Below are 20,666 nucleotides of genomic sequence, written 5' to 3'. Positions count from 1 at the left end.
TGGTTTGTAGAGATAGGCTAACAAAAGTGAGGAAATGAGGCTGCCAGGAATACATCCTGTACATTCCCAGCGAACTCAGACTTGGATGACAATCAGAGGATTCTAAGTAGGACTGATGCTTGTACATGTCATTAGTTGTACCTGAACCTATATTTCCCACCAAATTTTGGGTGCCTAATTTCCTGAAGATATTTTAATAGGCCTTTAAAATGGATAGAAAAGAACCCAACCTAAAATGCTATCTATAATTTTCTCACCTAGATATGGCAAAATATTAATTCCATGATGTTAGATGATATACTTTGTTTGTATACTTTGTATACTTTGCCAACACTGACAATGCACCTATGAGTCAGAGTATGAGTCTTCAGAAGGCCAGAAAGGAGAAACTAAAGATAGAGAATGGTCTTGTTGGAAACATATGTGTGCATTAAAAAAACATATTCTGCCAAGAAGTGAAGTTGGCAGGAGAATCAAAAGGTAGTTCTAGTAAAATAAGACCTGGGTCTGGTGCAAGGGTCTTGGATACTGTAATGTTTCACAATCCACACAACCTCCAGTATGGCACAACATTCACCCACAACAGCTGAAAGGCCCCTTTCACTAGCCTAGTTTGTAACGGGATTATATCAGGTCATGAGTCAACCCCAGGGTAGCATGTATTTCTAACCGAGATGCAGACTTAGGGGATTTAGGAATCGAGATAAAAGAACAACGCAGGTAACATTTTATATTAAATTGCCTTAAGGGCACACTAGACAAAACAATATGTACAACATATATTTATATGAAGTTAACAGAGTACAGGCGGAGCACTACAAGTATAAGCAATTCACTGCGTCAGTTATCTTGTGCTAGACTAATTGGGAAAGATATCGGTCCATAATGAAGATCCTTCCAGCTCTTGACGTGATGGTAAATAATTCCCCCAGGCAGAAACAATGGGCAGAAGGGGTGGTTTGCTTATATTAGCTGTAGTCACACCCCTTGACAACTTCTAGGTGGCTATAGAGAACATATCACCCTGGATCAGATCCAGGACCTTGGATGAGTTATAACTTCTCAATGGGAGACCAGACATGTCCAGCTTCCTATGCTCCCATTGAGAGTTCTGTATATCGCCTTTTCTAGGCTGTCAGAGGAAGTTGAGACTCAGGTATACCTTTGACTTGCTGTCCTGATCCCAAATATGTATTTGGCCTTGGACTGGGATGGACCATAACTCCATAACTGGCATATTGGTTGTATAAGTTACTGGCTTTCTTTGGCTCTTTGTGCCTTTGTAAAAAGTGGAAAGAACTCTCTGTAAACTGTTGGTGGAGTAAAACATACTATCCAGCTAGCTGGGGGATGTGACTGATGTGTACTGGCCTCCCCCTGACTGTATGGTTTGTACTTTCATCACAGATACCAAAGGAAAAGCTGTTAGCACCAAATCCAGCAAACATTACTTAGTTCACATAAGCATGACTTGGATCAGCCATAGTTACAAGAAAAAAATAACAAGCACTTAAAGAGCTTATTCATCAGACAGAATCAGTACAATCAGAATCAATTTGCCAGGTCCTTGTTGATCTCAAATCTTGGTCCAACTTGGCAAAAGGTAAGTGTAAATGCAAAAAAAAAATGTTTATCCTGCCCAAATTTTAGAAGTAGACAAGTAGGTAAGAGTCATGTCTAATGGTTTCCATACTGAAATATCATACTTGTACTGAATTAATAGCAGAAAATAATAATAATAATAATTCTTTATTTATATAGCGCACACAGATTACGCAGCGCTGCACAAGCATGTCAAATTGGTCCCTGTCCCCAAGGGGCTCACAATCTAAACAACCTAACAGTATGTTTTTGAAGTGTGGGAGGAAACCGGAGTACCCGGAGGAAACCCACGCAAACACGGAGAGAACATACAAACTCTTTGCAGATGTTGACCTGGGTGGGATTCGAACCCAGGACCCCAGTGCTGCAAGGCAGATGTGCTACTCACTCAGCCACCGTGCCGCCCTTATAGGTGGGTCACCGATCTTATTTTACAATGTAGGTTGTTTACGTCCATTCTTGAGAACTTTTGGAAGCTGATTTCAGGAAGGAAAGTTGTAGTTGCAAACATTGTCCTACAAATTCCTTTCACAGGCCGTATCAGGCATGGGGAGGCAGGTAGGTGTGCCAGGCATAGTTGTCAGAGCTGAGCTGCTGTGCTCTTGTAAACAAACGGGCACGACTCCGACAAACCGCGGCGCTGGACACTGGGAGTGCTGGAGGATGTGACTAAGGCTTTATTTTATTTTTTTATAAAAAACTCTCATAATTCCCATTTAATGACTGGGCAGTTTTAGCTAATTTTTATACGTATTGGTCTATGGCCCATAACTTCTTGTTTTCTACAGTACCTTAAAACTTTTTTGCGAGGTTTTTTTTTCGTGACAGATAGGACTTATAGGTTAAAAATTTTAAAACGATAAAGGACCTTTTTTCATTTCTAGTCATTAGGGTTAAAGCTACAAACACTGTAGAAAAAGATTTACTTAGTATATATATAGTATATATTTTTCCATATTAACTCAAAATGGCCATTTGCTTCAGCCTTTCCCTGTTCTCCACATGCTGCTCTCTGCATATCTACTTGCTGTTTTTCACTCCTTCAGTCCGACCATAATGGCAGCCTCCAGTGTGACTTTTTTCTCTCAGCCAGTCTCACTGACAGAAACAAGGAGAGGGGGGGGGGGCAGGATGAGTCCTAATCTCCTGCTGCGGGTCCCTCCTATTTATCAGTGCATAGAAATGTAAAAAAGATCCTACAGAGTGCACAGAGAGTCTGCACACAGAGATAACGGAATTGGTGAACATTCAGGAAATATTATTAAGGCATTAAAGGCACATGGACAATTTATGTGAAAGAGTGGCCAAACCCTTCAATTCCATAGTATAAGAAGGTCATTTTGACATGTAATATGTGTAGTCTTGGGCAAAATGGGTGACTATGGTGACTTTTTAAAAATTTTATTAGGAAATATTAATGTTTATTTGTAAATATTTATGAATATATAGTGTGTGTATATGTTTTTACTTCATATGTCCCCCCCCATGAGGTCATAAAAGACCACAAGGGGAAATTTTCACCTTCCCTGAGTCATCGATAAGAGCCTTAGTATAAGGGGCAAAGGACCCCTGTGGGGTAAAATGTTTTGGGCCAAGTTGTACTAGGTCTGAAAAGACCCAGCAGCTCTGATTAAGCAGCTCAGACTCGGCAGCTCAGACTCTGCAGCACGAGCTCTGCTATTCACTGAATGGTATTACTTCAGTGCTACGCAGTGAGGAGAGGAGAAGGCAGAAGTGGTAATAAACTGCTCCTCCCTTCTCCCTGTGGTCAACAGCCAATAGTGAAGGATAAAAATATAGCGACGTTGAAAGGCATCACCGTAGACTGGGGACTGGTGCCCGCTGACGTCCTGCAGCTTTGGGCTCTCGGGGACAAGTTAGGGCTGTAATAGTTAATATAGTTCCATCGGTTCGAGCGGTAGAGGGAAGGTCTTTGCATTATATTTCAATTTGCATTGTGTTTTTATCTGTTTATTTATCAATATTTCAGTTAGATTAAGGATTTGCAGGTTTTTATAAGATATACAAAATGTGCAAAACACAAAATAAAATTGAACATGGCACTGTATATACATGTTATTTTATAGTTGATGTGATCTGAAAAAACATAGAAATGCCAATTGAATAGTCTGAATGCACAGTACTAAGCTAGTGCTTACAGAGCTAATCTTAATTACTTCCAGGTCACCTCTAATGAACTAGGCATGAAATGTATTGCTAAAGATAAAAAATATGTATATAAATGTTTTTAATCTAAAGTAGCTGAATTAACATAGTTTTCAGATTTGTGGACAGCTGATGTAAGCTGATGCATCTAGATTCTATTTGCCATGTATGTATAAATGTACATGTGTTCGCCATACATGAATATATGTGCCCGGGCGTGCACACTTTGATGTCATGCGATGTTGCGGCCATGTGACATCATAGTGTGTGTGCGCGGACAGGTTTCTGCCAGGAAGAGAAGAAGACAGAACCACGGGTAGAAGAAGCCAGAGGTGAATATAAAGGTTTTCTTTTTCAAAGGCGGCTCTGCTGTGGACATTTCATTAGTGAGAGGGGCTCTGATGTGGACATTTCATTAGCAAGGAAGGGGGCACTGCTGTGGACATTTCATTAGCAAGGGGGGGGGGCACTGCTGTGGACATTTCATTAGCAGGGGGGGGGGCACTGCTGTGGACATTTCTTTAAAGGGGCTCTGCGGTGAATATTACATTAAAGAAGGGCTCTGTCGTGGATATTATATTAAATGGGGGCTCTGCTGTTGACATTTCTTAAGAGGAGGGTGCTCTGCTGTGGGCATTTCATTAAAAGGAGGCTCTGCTTTGGACATTTCTGTAAAGGGAGGCTATGCTGTAGACATGTCTGTAAAGGGAGACTATGCTGTGGACATGTCTGTAAAGGGAGACTATGCTGTGGACATGTCTGTAAATCGAGGCTGTGCTGTGGACATTTCTGTAAAGGGAGGCTATGCTGTAGACATGTCTATAAGGGAGACTATGCTGTGGACATGTCTGTAAATCGAGGCTGTGCTGTGGACATTTCTGTAAAGGGAGGGTATGCTGTGGACATGTCTGTAAAGGCAGGCTATGCTGTGGACATTTCTGTAAAGGGAGGCTATGCTGTGGACATTTCTGTAAAGGGAGGCTATGATGTGGACATATCTGTACAAAGAGGCTATGCTGTGGACATTTCTGTAAAGGGAGGCTATGCTGTGGACATTTCTGTAAAGGGAGCCTATGCTGTGGACATTTCTGTAAAGGGAGGCTATGATGTGGACATTTCTGTAAAGGGAGGGTATGCTGTGGACATATCTGTAAAGGGAGGCTATGCTGTGGACATTTCTGTAAAGGGAGGGTATGCTGTGGACATTTCTGTAAAGGGAGGCTATGCTGTGGACATTTCTGTAAAGGGAGGCTATGCTGTGGACATTTCTGTAAAGGGAGGCTATGATGTGGACATATCTGTAAAGGGAGGCTATGCTGTGGACATGTCTGCAAAGGGAGGCTATGTTGTGGACATTTCTGTAAAGGGAGGGTATGCTGTGGACATTTCTGTAAAGGGAGGGTATGCTGTGGACATTTCTGTAAAGGGAGGCTATGCTGTGGACATTTCTGTAAAGGGAGGCTATGCTGTGGACATTTCTGTAAAGGGAGGCTATGCTGTGGACATTTCTGTAAAGGGAGGCTATGCTGTGGACATTTCTGTAAAGGGAGGCTATGCTGTGGACATTTCTGTAAAGGGAGGCTATGATGTGGACATATCTGTAAAGGGAGGCTATGCTGTGGACATTTCTGTAAAGGGAGGCTATGCTGTGGACATTTCTGTAAAGGGAGGCTATGCTGTGGACATTTCTGTAAAGGGAGGCTATGCTGTAGACATGTCTGTAAAGGGAGACTATGCTGTGGACATGTCTGTAAAGGGAGACTATGCTGTGGACATGTCTGTAAATCGAGGCTGTGCTGTGGACATTTCTGTAAAGGGAGGCTATGCTGTAGACATGTCTATAAGGGAGACTATGCTGTGGACATGTCTGTAAATCGAGGCTGTGCTGTGGACATTTCTGTAAAGGGAGGGTATGCTGTGGACATGTCTGTAAAGGCAGGCTATGCTGTGGACATTTCTGTAAAGGGAGGCTATGCTGTGGACATTTCTGTAAAGGGAGGCTATGATGTGGACATATCTGTACAAAGAGGCTATGCTGTGGACATTTCTGTAAAGGGAGGCTATGCTGTGGACATTTCTGTAAAGGGAGGCTATGCTGTGGACATTTCTGTAAAGGGAGCCTATGCTGTGGACATTTCTGTAAAGGGAGGCTATGATGTGGACATTTCTGTAAAGGGAGGGTATGCTGTGGACATATCTGTAAAGGGAGGCTATGCTGTGGACATTTCTGTAAAGGGAGGGTATGCTGTGGACATTTCTGTAAAGGGAGGCTATGCTGTGGACATTTCTGTAAAGGGAGGCTATGCTGTGGACATTTCTGTAAAGGGAGGCTATGATGTGGACATATCTGTAAAGGGAGGCTATGCTGTGGACATGTCTGCAAAGGGAGGCTATGTTGTGGACATTTCTGTAAAGGGAGGGTATGCTGTGGACATTTCTGTAAAGGGAGGGTATGCTGTGGACATTTCTGTAAAGGGAGGCTATGCTGTGGACATTTCTGTAAAGGGAGGCTATGCTGTGGACATTTCTGTAAAGGGAGGCTATGCTGTGGACATTTCTGTAAAGGGAGGCTATGCTGTGGACATTTCTGTAAAGGGAGGCTATGCTGTGGACATTTCTGTAAAGGGAGGCTATGATGTGGACATATCTGTAAAGGGAGGCTATGCTGTGGACATTTCTGTAAAGGGAGGCTATGCTGTGGACATTTCTGTAAAGGGAGGCTATGCTGTGGACATTTCTGTAAAGGGAGGCTATGATGTGGACATATCTGTAAAGGGAGGCTATGCTGTGGACATGTCTGCAAAGGGAGGCTATGCTGTGGACATTTCTGTAAAGGGAGGCTATGCTGTGGACATTTCTGTAAAGGGAGGGTATGCTGTGGACATTTCTGTAAAGGGAGGCTATGCTGTGGACATTTCTGTAAAGGGAGGCTATGCTATGGACATTTCTGTAAAGGGAGGCTATGCTGTGGACATTTCTGTAAAGGGAGGCTATGCTGTGGACATTTCTGTAAAGGGAGGCTATGATGTGGACATATCTGTAAAGGGAGGCTATGCTGTGGACATGTCTGCAAAGGGAGGCTATGCTGTGGACATTTCTGTAAAGGGAGGCTATGCTGTGGACATGTCTGTAAAGGGAGGCTATGATGTGGACATATCTGTAAAGGGAGGCTATGCTGTGTACATTTCTGTAAAGGGAGGCTATGCTATGGACATGTCTGTAAAGGGAGGTTATGCTGTGGACATGTCTGTAAAGGGAGACTATGATGTGGACATTTCTGTAAAGGGAGGCTATGCTGTGGATATTTCTGTAAAGTGAGGCTATGCTGTGGACATGTCTCTAAAGGGAGGCTTTGCTGTGAACATTTCTGTAAAGGGAGGCTATGCTGTGGACATTTCTGTAAAGGGAGGTTATGCTGTGGACATGTCTGTAAAGGGAGACTATGATGTGGACATTTCTGTAAAGGGAGGCTATGCTGTGGACATTTCTGTAAAGGGAGACTATGATGTGGACATTTCTGTAAAGGGAGACTATGCTGTGGACATTTCTGTAAAGGGAGGCTTTGCTGTGGACATGTCTGTAAAGGGAGGCTTTGCTGTGGACATGTCTGTAAAGGGAGGCTTTGCTGTGGACATGTCTGTAAAGGGAGGCTCTGCTGTGAACATTTCATCAAAGGGGGCTCTGCAGCCCTCATTACGATAAAGGGGTGCTCTGCAGCGGACATTTCATCAAAGGGGGGCACTGCAGTACACATTTCATTAAAGGGGTACTGCTGTGGACATTTCATAAGTTAGGGGAGGCTGCTGGACATTTTATTAAAGAGTAGAAGCTGCATTTCCCTCCAGTCAATACGTTTTCCCAGTTTTTTTGGTGGTAAAATTAGGTGCCTTGGCTTATACTCAGGTATATATAAGGTATGTATATTTTTTTCTCTTGGTGAATAGGCCAAAGACAAGGGGACATTATAGATTTGTGTGAGGCTATAGAACAAGGGGTATTATAGTGTCGCCTTTTCTGTAGCCCCTTCTTAAAAGGCAAAAATAAAAAGTAGTAATTATCATCAGGGGCTACAGAAAAGGGGGCAGCTGCAGGAAAGAAGGCATTTTACATCAGGGACAGCTGGATATAACACAATATATGGCAGGAAGTGTGGGTGACAGACTTTTCTATTAATATTGTCATATGTGGGTACCTTAATTGATTATTACCACTAAGCACAGTATAAAACTCTTTGACTATGGGGGGTGTTGTTCTATAATTCGCCTCAGGCAGCAGAGAGGCTTGGTTCACCCAAGTATACAAGTTAATGTATACACCCCATACTGTGCACATTATATAGCTGTCATTTTAGTGTATGGTGATTATAAAATCATATGATAAGCATATGCCACTACCAAGAATTCATTCCCTCCAATGTATACACTATCATTTCTATTCGCTGTGTACCTATGCATAACAAAAGAGGAAGAGCTTGATTTAGGGACACATTTCTGGAAACATGTTTATAAATTAAGTAAAGTTAAAGCCAAGAAGTGTTTAATAGGTGTAAAGATGCCAAACCCCTCGGGAAAACCAAGGTGAGATACCAATTATAAGAACAGATATGAATGCACCTGTAAATTGCTTTAAGTTTAAATGACAACGTACAGTTAAAGGGGTTGTACCACAAATTACTTTTATTTCCTGTTCTCTCAGTGTTTGTGTGAGTTTCCTCCGGGTCCTCCGGTTTCCTCCCACACTCCAAAGCAACTTGTAGGTTGATTTGATTGTGAGCCCCATTGGGGACAGGGACTAATTTGGCAAGCTCTGTGCAGCGCTGAGTAATCTGTGTGCGCTATATAAATAAAGGAATTATTATTATTGTTATCCATAGCATAGAAGATAAGTGATGTCTGATGTCTGCAAGTCGTTGTTGTTGGTGCTCCAATTCAGACATAGCTGTGGAAGAACACTGATATCCCTCTCATCCCACTTTGCTTGTTTGGCATGTAGTCTGGAGTGCAATGTTTAAGGTGGGAAGTTTCAATTGCTACTGAATCCGAATGTATCTGATTATTTATTGTCCTATAGCCAATACTGGGTTATAGCATACTGAGCTATGGATTCTAATGTATTTCAGTTAAAAAGTTACTGCCACTCCATTAACTTGTGGAAGTCCCATAGAAGTGTAGGTCTGGCATGCCCACCAGCCCGCCACTGACATAAGACATTTTAGAGGACTTGCAGTGCTATGTTCTCATAAATGATGGAGCCCCAGAAGCTAGACCCCCCACTAATTTAACAAATTATCCCCAATCCTGTGGGTAAGGATTTCTATCACTTTGTTTAAGCCATCAAATGATTTTTTAATCTTCTGGGATTTGTTCAATTCCATTGAATTTAAAGGGCATCTACCACCAGGAGGCAGAGTTGTATGTAAATGAGCCTTAGGGGCTCCCGGCTCCATATGTGTTATTGGAGCCTGGAGCCGCTCACGCTCATTTGCATACAGTTTTTCATCTGGTGATAGATGTTCTTTAAAACAAATCAAAACTTTTATTATATTCAGCTGTAAGATGTTTTGAGAGTCTTTGTTTTAATAAACCTGTCTTAGTGTCCATGCACACTAACATATGGGGGACATATATACAGCCACAAATTTATGGCCGCATATAAGTCCTGCATAGTTGTCTATGGTGCCCGGGCTTGGTACGGTGAGCACAACGCGTGCTCACCGTACCATGCCATGGCCGCAAAATAGATAGAGGGTGCTCTATCACCCGCCATAAGAATGGCCGTGCAGCTCTATTCCCTATAGAGAGAGGAGGGGCGCTTCTCCTCCTCTCCAGCATGCCCCATGTGTGCCCGTACGGGAACGGCCGGGCAGGCACACGTTAGTGTGCATAAGCCCTTAGTCTGATCTTCTGTTATGAATTTACGTCTAAAACGAAGTTATAGAAGAAGCATAATAATCTCTTACACCCAATGATATGCAAAATATTGTCAACTTCTATTTTCACCATTTCTATTGAAATGTCTGCCATCTGACCCTCTTATGGTTTAACACCTACTATATATTATTGTTGGCAACTCCATATTAATGTCACTAGAGCTACACCAGGGAACAGAGCAGTGTTAAAGATCATTATCTAGGGCTCAAACAGCCCTTATCAGTTGTAAAGTGACTTCCAGATTAACTGTGATATCCCAAATGGCTACCGGTATCGGGGTGAGAGCAGACACCAGTCTCTTAGAAAATGCAGAATCACAGTGTTTATTACAGCACAGCTGTATATATAAAACACAGAAAATGATCTGCATAGGGTGTGAAAAGGTGATAAAATACTGCAACGCTATAGGTCAGCTGAATATACCAAAACCTCCCCTCTAAGACGTTCCCCTAAAATGTTGATAAACTATGTACCGTTGGCCTTGTTCTCATATAAGCAGAATGTTTACACTAATTGTCCTTGTGTTAGCTTTGTATATGTCCCAACATGGCCTTCAAATAGAGAAGCTGCAGAAAGACCAGGTAAACAATAGCGAGGACAAAGTAATTTCTAAACAGTTCACACAAAATGATGTTTGAATCAGGACATGGCTGGACAGTGGTCAGCATGACCCCCAGCTAAGACAAGATGGCGTACGGTTCTACAAAATGGCGTCTGTAGAGAAATATATCTCTCACAACAGGGAACAGTAACCCTTCTTCTAAGAGGTGGCCACACTACATTATGCTCAGTTCTTCTGACAAGATGGATGATGAGCTGCTTCCTTTTTGGTCCCCACTGCTCATTGATCCTTTTCAATAAATCTGAGTTACCGCTATCTCCTAATTTAGAAGAAGTTACTGCAGTACTTGGAAGTGTCACGCCGCCCCCATCGTGACAATATACACTGTCACTTAGCAATGAGACACTACAACTGTCACACGATACCTTTCATGACGATATAGCACTAGTTAACAATTAGCCACGTCCTAGTGAAATTCAATGTTTCCTTATAGTATCCCCATACTTGTCCCATCCCCCTGTCCCCCCCTTTATATGTAATGTCCTGTGTAATCTCTGGCACTTTTTGGTTGTAAATATGTTTTTATGGCAATTGTCTGAGTGCAACTAATGAAGGGGGTTTCCTTATCTCATCCGGCAAAATGTATCAATTTGCTTACATTTTATTATAATCTATTAAAACTATAAGTACATGCACTTGTGTATGAATATATATATTTGTTATTGGTGGCTCTCTGAGCTGTGAATTGCAAATACATTGTAGTTTTCAGGCTAACTGAAGGGATTACCAGTTCCCAAACATTCTCATATGATTCACTAGGGATTACATGTGCCCCAAAATGTTCTCGGATCAAAAAGTCCTGAATTGTCAGGAGTCCAATCCGCAACTAGGACAATAGAGCAAAAGCCCCCAAACAAATGAGATTCAATAGGAGCGAACATTTCATTAATAAAAGACAATATGTCTGTACTTGGAAGAGATTAGTAGTTCATATTCAATGCTATCAATATAGAATGAGATGATCATTGTCTATTGTTTTTTACTGTACACAACAATAGGCTCTCCCATTGACTCTGAGTCAAAGGAATGTTCTTTTTTGGTGCCAATTATGCCAAAGACAACTTATCTGAAGGTCACAAATGATTTATTGTGTGAGCAACCAATGTCCCGGTCATACTGCAGTGATACAGTGAACATTTTAGTACAGATAAAAATAAATAGCACAATAACGGAACACAGGTTGGTTTACCTGGAAACAGATGAAATTGTTCTACTTAAAGGGAACGTAAGGAGACCATTTTCTGGCTTCTCAAGAGTCGCCAAAGAGTTTTTATAGTAAAAATGACTTTTTCTGAAAAAAAGATAAGTTAGATGAAAATTGTCCCTAGTCCCATGGGAGTGGCCAGTGAGGAGTGGAGCAGAGATGTATGATGTCCAGAGGGTGGTAGCGACAGGTGGGGGGGGGGGGAGGATATGGGGGACATGGGACTTTTTAAAATTTGAAATTGATGCACGACGGAGCAGTTTCCTGAAGAAGAGGAGAAAATGCTCCTCACTGGCCACTCCCATGGGACAATGGACACAGCACTGCCTATAGATAGGTAAACTTTTGGGGGAGGCAAAAAAGGGCTCCTGATGATAGGTTCCCTTTATATCTTCTTCCATGAGGGGAAGAACATAGCTTTATGTTGAGACTCAGAGTGGTACTACTGTCTAACAGTACAATGTGTTTGGCTTATGTTCAGCACTTTTGACCAATAAAGTTATGTTAAAAAAAATTGAGGCCATCATTTAATAAAAACAAAAAAACAAAGCACATCTTACATGCCTGGCCCATTGTTAATAGGTGATAAAGATAAGCTTAAAGTTTTTGTCCCAATGTGATGAGTGAGTTCCGACTGCTGTGAACCCCAGCGATCACAAGAATGAGAGAATCCAGAGAATGGGTATCCCACTCTTACTAAACCTTCTAATACTTTTGAAAGATAAAAGTGCAATAAAATGACATATTGGGGCACATTTACTTAACCGGTCCTGTCGCGATCCCCGATCCGACGAAGATGAAGTCCGGCGCGATTCGCGTAGCTCGCGTGAGATCCTGCATGTGTTGCTTCCCCGCTGAGGTCCGCTGGAGTTTACCTTCTTCTTCCTGGTGTATTTGAATTTTAAATCCTGCGCGTAGTCCGAATGAGTCGGGTTGTCTGACAGCCACGCCCCCGATTGCGTTGCATGAAAGTCGGTGCGATTTAAAAACCCCTGTTAAATGCGGCCCAACTCGGAAATCGTCTGCGGACCCTTAGTAAATGAGCCCCATTGTACTCATTTTACATTCTAATTTCACACAAATAATCAGATGTAGTAAATACATTATGAATGGTCTCACTTGGGTGACCACAAGATGGTAATGGCACAGTAGCTAAGCACAACCGAGTACATAAAAGGGTCACATTACTACAGTGTACATGTAGGCTGCCTGTTATTCTTGGCAATGTTCTCTGTACACACTGCTGTAGACTTCACCTTCTTTTACTTTATTTGAAAAGCACATAATGCAAATTTTCTTGATCCCGCTTCTGGCGCATTTAACCCTATCCCACCCCGATGAGTTTACTCTGTGCGTGTGACTGTCGAATGATGGCAATCAGCTAGCCTGGCAAGCCTTGGTGGTTTGTCCTTCTCACGCAATCACGCTACTTCAACATGTTTGTTTATGAAGGAAACATAATCTTGGCTTCGCTTTACAAGTTCGAGTGCAATTTAATGAGAGGCTTCACCATGTATAAATTCTAGATGGACCGTATCCAGGGCCTGTCTAATAGATAAGGAACTATTTGGCTTCTGCCTGCATTGAATATTCCAAGAAATATTAGTTTTAGACCTTTATTACAAAAAGCTGAGAAAAGTTCATGTGTGACTAGTTATGCTATAGTTATTACGGTTTTTGTGAAAATACTTTATCTATTCTGTCAATAATATCCATAAAGTATCCTAAAGCTGGGGTGCAAAATTCACGCCCTGGAGCCTGTTTCCAGCAGAGACCAATGAGCGCTTCCATAACTGATGGAATAGTATTTCCAACTCCCCGGGCCTCTCCAGATGTCCCGACCTCAGGACCCAGAGCAAAGCAGTGCTAGTAGAAGAGAAGAAGGGGACCCAGGAGCAGGGAGGACATGTCAGATGTTCTGCATCCTTGGCAGCATGATGTGGATCTTGACACCGATGTATATTACCAGTGCCCAGATGCAGAGCGGTGTAGGGAGTAGATAAGGAATTCTAGTATGGTGCTGGGAGACGTGAGGTTTTTTTTTATTGTTTTGCCTGCTCCAGCCAGTATGCTCCTCTCCTTTACTATAGATGTCTACTCTGGGGGTCTTCAGTATTATCATTGTTTGTTCTTGGGGTCTTCAGTATTATTGTCTTCTTTGTAGTTGCCACCTAATACCGGGGTTCTTCTACCCTAAGGGTCAATGGGTAGATATGCAAAGAGCAGCATGGTGGAATGTTTGAGTGGACCCCAATCATGGCAGAAATTCACTGCCTCATCAATTATAGCAGAAGATGACATCGTACTGTAATTTGTGAAATACATTTTCTGAAACCGACTAAATCATTCTGGCAACCGAAAACCCAGATTGGGAAGAATGACATTACTTTTTTCTTTGAAAATACGAACCATTTGTTCCCTCTGAACACATGCAGTTCTAATGGAAAGCAAGATTCAGTGACAAATATTTCATACAAAGGTCTACAATGGTGCCTTTCTATCTGAGAATGGGGTCACAACTTTCTTTGGCAGTTATGAAGCACTAAAATTGCAATTTTAAATTTTTTTTTTTTAAACCCTTCACAATACAGGTAAAATAATACCAATTTTGTGAAGTTGGGGGGTTATTTTATTTTTTAAATATAAAATTTAAATATAAATAGGGAAATCGATGATTTTTGTGTTTTTATTTTATTTGTTAAAAAAAAATAACTTTTTTTTTTTTTTTTTTTTTAAACTGTCCCATTAGGGACTTAACATTGAGGACACCTACTTCTGCAATGCAATGTATTGTATCTGTCAGTGTCATACTGATAGTTTGCCTATTAGACTATTAGTCCTGGACTGGGCCTAATGGACCAACATACATGGCAGACACGGAGGTCTTCATCTGACTTACAGTTGCTATGGCAATCACCTGGCACCCAGATTGATTGCGGCAGTTAAGGGATTAACCCGCCCGGCAATGAGATCTCACTACTGTCTAGCCTGATCAGCAGGATGAAATAGATTATCCAAATGCCGCAACAACTAAATTAGGACGATCTATTTCGTCCAGTGTCATTTAACAGAGCCTGTTACCTCTCCTGACCAGTCCGGTATAGTATATTATTATGGTACAATGTTTTTTTTTAACTCTATTGTGCTTTTCCTATAAATGTCTTTTTTTATAAATGGTTTTGCATCATCGGGCTGTTTGACCACTGCGCCGAAATTGGAAGACCAAATTGTCAATTTATTCACAAATTTCCAGTGGGAATAACAGGGAAATTATAAGAAAAGTTGTTTCAGAATTATTGGATAGAAAGAATAATAATTACAAAAAAAGGACAAAATTGTTGTTATGTATCTGCATAGCTTACAATACATCCCAATAATCCGGCTTTACCGGAGAGAGACGTCCATGGAGAGCATCACGCAGCAGCTTATGCTGACATCTAGTGGAATATATAAGTACTCAATATATGAATTTATTTCTCAGAGCAGTAAATCTGAGCATTAAGTCTCATCTTGATAAATGCCAGCACTGGCGAAGGATGCACAAAATTTAGGACAGGGCACATGCACAAAATTTAGGAGCAAAGCCTCAAATTAATGGCTTGCTCTCTTTTATCACTGCACAAATCAGTAATAAAACCCCCCAATATGTATTGTGAAAATGTGACAATATACTAGAATGTTAGCACTGCAATCTATGCATTTTAGCTTTACAATTTTTTACCTTTAAAATACCATTATTATCATTTTATAAGTCTTTAATTTCTAGTGGAAGCATTTATTATTCCATGGAATCTTCTATCAAGCCAGGAAAAAAAAATTCAAAATGCAGTTAAATTGACAAATTTTCCAACAGGCATTGGACTAATGTTTTTGACTTTTTGGTGCAAATGACCTCAACCTCACTTTTATTCATTGGATCAGTACTTCAGTTGTTCTAGGGAAAGGGGGTTGTTTGAATTTTTTTTAAACTTTTTTTGCCCTCCAATGGTGCTTGAATTCTGATTGCTAATACAATATACTTTAAAGGAAATCTACCATTTGTTTTCCTGCATTGTGACCCAAACATACATTGAGAATGCTGTAGCTACACTGATGCAAAATCATAACTTGTTTAATCCCTGAACTGAGTGGTTTTGCTGAAAAGACAATTATAAAATTATGATAATGAGGCTCTGTCGCTCCTTTGCTTCTCCTCTTACCCTAATTATGCACTGCACCAGAGAATGCTGCAATCACTTGTTGTTGTGTTGTCCCCGACAGGCAGAAGTAATCAATCGCAGCACCATCCCCCAGCTGCTGTATAAGGCATCTAGCTCAGTCTACACAGTCCTGTCAGGACAGTTCAGAAAGCTCCGTGTAATGTGTTTATGAACGGCAGCCAGCATGCAACCCAGCTTTCCCAAGGTCCTGAATTTTATAATTGTTTTTTGAACAAAACCACTTGGATCAGGGATTTAACAAGATATGATCCTGCATTAGTGTAGCTACAGCAGTCTCAAGGTATTTGTGGTTCACAATGCATGAAATCAAATGGTAGATTTTCCTAAATACAACTGTATTGGTAATAATGTTCTGCTTCTGGCAGGCTACTAATCACTGACTGACAGCCCGGGGATTCTCAGAATTCCAGAAGTCAGGGCAACCAATCAGCATCCCCTGATGACATCATGTGACCTGGGAAGAGCTGGTACTGATGCCCCCAATATGTTTCAGCACTGATCAAGGGTGGCAACGGCGAGTGCTCTGCTGTGTAAAGAGGGCTCACAATACAGTCACAATACAGAGCCCCACTTCATTTATGTAGAAGACAGACCTACTATTCAGTTATGTAACTAAAAGAGAATCGAGACAAATTGGCATAAAAGAGTTCACACTTTATTTCTCAAAAACCATTTAAAAAATAGCTTTCATATAAAATGTTTCCGATGCAAGTGTTTCCAAGTACAGTAATTTCCAGCGTACAGCAGGTTTTCCATATACCACATAGATATTAAAAACAAGAAGGCCTAATATGGCGTCTCCACCACAACATGTAGTGCATTTTACTATCTGCATAGAAGCATAATTTCATTGAAATCACTTTAATACTGTATTTTTAAATCTAAAATCATAATTTAGCCACTAGTTTCTGATGTCTTCTGTAAAATTGCGCAATTTCAACTAAATTTCCCTAAATTAACCGTTCTTAAGATTGCAATATATAAAGTGCACTTTAAGACAGAAGAGGGGTATGAACAGTGGCCGCCCCACACCACTTTTTGATTCTCTTTTAACCATAAAAGACAGAAGTAAAATTCCCTCCTTTACACATTTACTCTTTAGGTTCTGCTGTTGGTTCTGGGCAAAATTATATATGTATGTGTTAATATACACATACAAACTGTTCGGTGGTAACCTGAGTAAATGGAAAGGGTTGTACTACGGGGGCAATTTGTCACAAATCGTCAATCAGCCCTATAGATAATGAATGGAGCGCTATATAGATGGACTCTCTCCTGCTATGGCCCCTATCACTGAACAACTCTTACTTCAAGCTCCACTGCTGCAGACACTTCTATTATGTACATCTGAACTAAATTAAAAGTTCAGTGATGGTCAGTTTAAGATTCCATAGTATGGGCAGAACTCTCTTAACAGACACATTATGATCCCTATAGTTCTGTGAGCTGAAAATGTAGATTATCATGGCACAGGTTTATCTACACTTTCATTTAGCTTCTGAACATTCTACTAGTATTTGACACGTAGAAAAGGGGAGAAAATAGATGGATAAAAAACAAAATGACACTCTGAGCTCTGCAATCTCACCTGATAGATAAAACACACAGTCAGCTCTGCTATAGAGACCTTATCTTACAAGTAAATTAAGTCTCTGCATTCTGCCGCTTACTGGCAGAAAGTGCCTGTGTCTGAGCTGGTCTTGTAATGCAGAGGGGAGGGGCAGGAGCTAGAGAGCACTGTAGTGTGCAGACAGGGGAAGCTATTCATAAGAAGAAATCAACCATAGTCAGAAGATTTACAGTCGTATCCAGGGACTGATAGAGTCAGGTTGGAATTATTAAGAAAAATACAGCATTTCACAGATAAAACAGTGAACTGGAGAATGTGTTATTTTGTTATCCTGAGTATATTTAAGAAGCTTATCTTCGTGGTAATACCCATTTAAATCATAATGTGTTCAAAGCTCCAGAGTAATAAAAGAACCAGTTTCAAATTGAAAATAAGAAAATGATGACTGTAAGTGACACATTACCATGATTAGTGTCTGTGTGGGTCCAGTAGTTAAACGATCACAAGCAGATTTTTTAAAATATTGAGATCAGGACAGTGAAAAACACCCAAGCTCAATGTGCTAGTGGTTTCCACAATGAAATGCACATGGTCTCTCGACGAAGACTGAATTTTATCAAATTAATACCCAAGGCGGACAGTATTTGCCCATTGTAGATGCATTCAGACACTAATTTTTTTCTACTTCGCTTCTAAATTTGACAGTTTTCCACCCATTCAAGTTAAACATATGAGCACACCAAAACTGAGGAATCATCCTAAATTTTGCTTAATTTAGGCACCTACTGTACATCAAAACACATAGTAACAAAGATCTATGTAGAGATAGTTCCCAAGAGAGACTCCGTTGTATTAAAATATCACCAAAAAGGTGACAAAGACATAAAAAGATTAGATCCAATGGAAAATCATTAACAGCACATAAAATAATCCTGGATCTGATACAACTTAGAAAGAGGATATGTGAGCAGCACTTAGTGAAGTCCAGGGATAGTTCATGGTGAAAAATGTTAATTCATTCTTCCGAATCATAGCCAAGAATGGGACCAAGCCACTTTTGAACTTCTTCTACTGTCAAGTGTTTTCTGCGTGAATAATCTTCAACCTAAAACAATGAGTATATAATAAACACTTAGGAATCAATCATTGCATATTCTTATATGCGAGACATTGTCTTCTGTCCTATGGACAGAGGACCGGTCCACTCTATGATTTGACTGTATTGGTACAATAAACACTTTAAAACCCACAGTTCTGGAACAACTTTCTTAGAACTCTACATTGTGCCATTCCCCAGTTTTTATATTTCTAATGTATGGCTAAATTGACAACTGGGTGTTACCAGCTGAGCATAAGTCCCTATATATTCTGACATTGGCCTATAAAAAGTCAACAGTGGATGAGCAAACAGAAGAAAACACCTGTTGTATGGGTGCAAATGTTACAACAGTATATACAGCCATATATTTAGCTATAAAATCTCCTAACTTACACATTTTAGCCCCCGAACGCTAATATTCTGTTGCAGTTTGTATGACCGCTCTGGCTTGTCCTGTGTCCATGTGGCATTACAATGAGATACAAAGTTGTAGATCCATACCTGATCTCTGGATATTTTTCCGACAGCAAAGTATTTAGACAGTGGACTAGAAAACATCAACCCGGAAACTGCAGCAGCTGGTGACATTGCAAGAGATTCGGTCAACTTTATTCCTGTGTTAAAGGAGACAAATCGGTTTTATTACACAAGCTGAAAATGTGGAAGGCGTGAAAACTAAAAGATTACAATGCAAATATATGATCCCAGAAGAGGTTTTCTACCTACAAGACTTCTATTATTGAGATATATTTTACTACCCCAATGCGATCCCTGCATCCCCTTAACGACTTGGCCTTTTTTAGTTTTTTCACTTCCATTTTTCACTCACCAACTTCAAAAATCTATAACTTTTTTATTTTTCCACATAAAGAGCTGTGTGATGGCTTATTTTCTGCGTAACAAATTGCACTTCATAGTGACGGTATTTAATATTCTATGGCGTGTACTGGGAAGCGGGAAAAAAATTCCAAATGCAGTGAAAATGGTGAAAAACCAAATTTGTGACGTTTTCTTGTGGGCTTGGATTTTACAGCTTTCACTCTGCGTCCCAAATGACATGTCTACTTTATTCTTTGGGTCGGTACGATCACGTGGGTACCAAATTTGTATAGGTTTTATAATGTTTTCATACATTTAAATAAATTAAAACCTCCTGTACAAAATTTTTTTTTTTATTTTGCCATCTTCTGGGGCCAATAACTTTTTCATACTTTGGTGTACGGAGCTGTGGATAGTGTCATTTTTTGCGAATTTTGATGCCGTTTTCATTACTATAATTTTTGGGACTGTGCGACCTTTTGATCACTTTTTATTAATTTTTTTAAGGGGTTAAGGCAGCGGTTCTCAACCTGTGGGTCGGGACTCCAGCGGGGGTCGAACGGCCAAAACCGGGGGTCGCCTAAAGCCATCGGAGCCGCAATTTTATTGTGTTTTTACTGCGAGTTGCATGGTTTGGGGTCACCACAACATGAGGAACTGTATTGCGGGGTCCCAGCATTAGAAAGGTTGAGAACCACTGCCTTAAGGAGTAAGAACTAACACACAACTTGTCACACAATACACCCATTCATGATAAATTATACCCTTTGGTATACAGGTGTATCACCACAATCACACCTGCTACTGATTGACAGGTTTTTTCCTACATCTAATAATCTGTGATGTTACAGAAATTCCTGCCAGTAAATGACAAATCAGAGTCTGACTACATGTTTATTGCTGCCTTGCTGCCTTGGATGCCACAGGGGGAGGTTTATCATGATTTGTGCAACAGTTTTTAGAGCGTCTTAGAAGCTCTTCTGCATACAAGTTTTATCACAGAGGTTTAGACTGCTTAATAAATTGAAGTGTTAAACAGAACCTGTCAGGCATATTATCCCCTAAAACTAAATATATTTCCATAAACTGTCATTACAAAGCATTGCCCTCCTACATATCTGTAAACTTAACCAATGAGGTCCTTAAGCTGTATGCAAAGGACGTGGGAGAGGTCCAATGAGTCATTATCATATTCAGCAATCCAGCTTATTCGTGAGTGGGAGGCACAGCCACACCCCCAGTGCTTGACTGACAGGCTGTGTAATGATGTGAGGTACAATGATGTGAGGTATGATGGTGTAATTGCTCCTCCATACAACAGCTCAAGGCTGCCATGTTATAGCAGAACATGTCAGGTACATGTGTAGCTGATGTCTGTGTCTCACACATGTGTATAGGTCAGCAGGCAAAGCACAGACACCAGCAATGCTTTAC

The 20,666-nt window shown here is 40.8% G+C and overlaps 1 protein-coding gene across 3 annotated transcripts in view; it reads right to left on the bottom strand.

Moving 5' to 3' along the window:
* Positions 1–16,383: 16,383 nt before the first annotated feature.
* The window catches only part of MTR (5-methyltetrahydrofolate-homocysteine methyltransferase), a 52,191-nt gene continuing 47,908 nt past the window's right edge, over positions 16,384–20,666 (bottom strand). For all 3 annotated transcript variants that reach the window (XM_072140738.1, XM_072140735.1, XM_072140737.1), the window contains 2 exons: positions 18,915–19,027; positions 16,384–18,419 (listed from right to left, as the gene is read on the bottom strand). In XM_072140738.1, the coding sequence (XP_071996839.1) occupies positions 18,330–18,419; positions 18,915–19,027 (203 nt within the window). In that variant the 3' untranslated portion in view covers positions 16,384–18,329. The remainder of the gene's footprint in view (positions 18,420–18,914; positions 19,028–20,666) is intronic.

Source organism: Engystomops pustulosus, chromosome 3 (assembly GCF_040894005.1).
Source record: "Engystomops pustulosus chromosome 3, aEngPut4.maternal, whole genome shotgun sequence".
Classification (NCBI taxonomy): Eukaryota; Metazoa; Chordata; class Amphibia; order Anura; family Leptodactylidae; genus Engystomops; species Engystomops pustulosus.
This window is presented reverse-complemented; position numbering and strand designations above follow the sequence as displayed.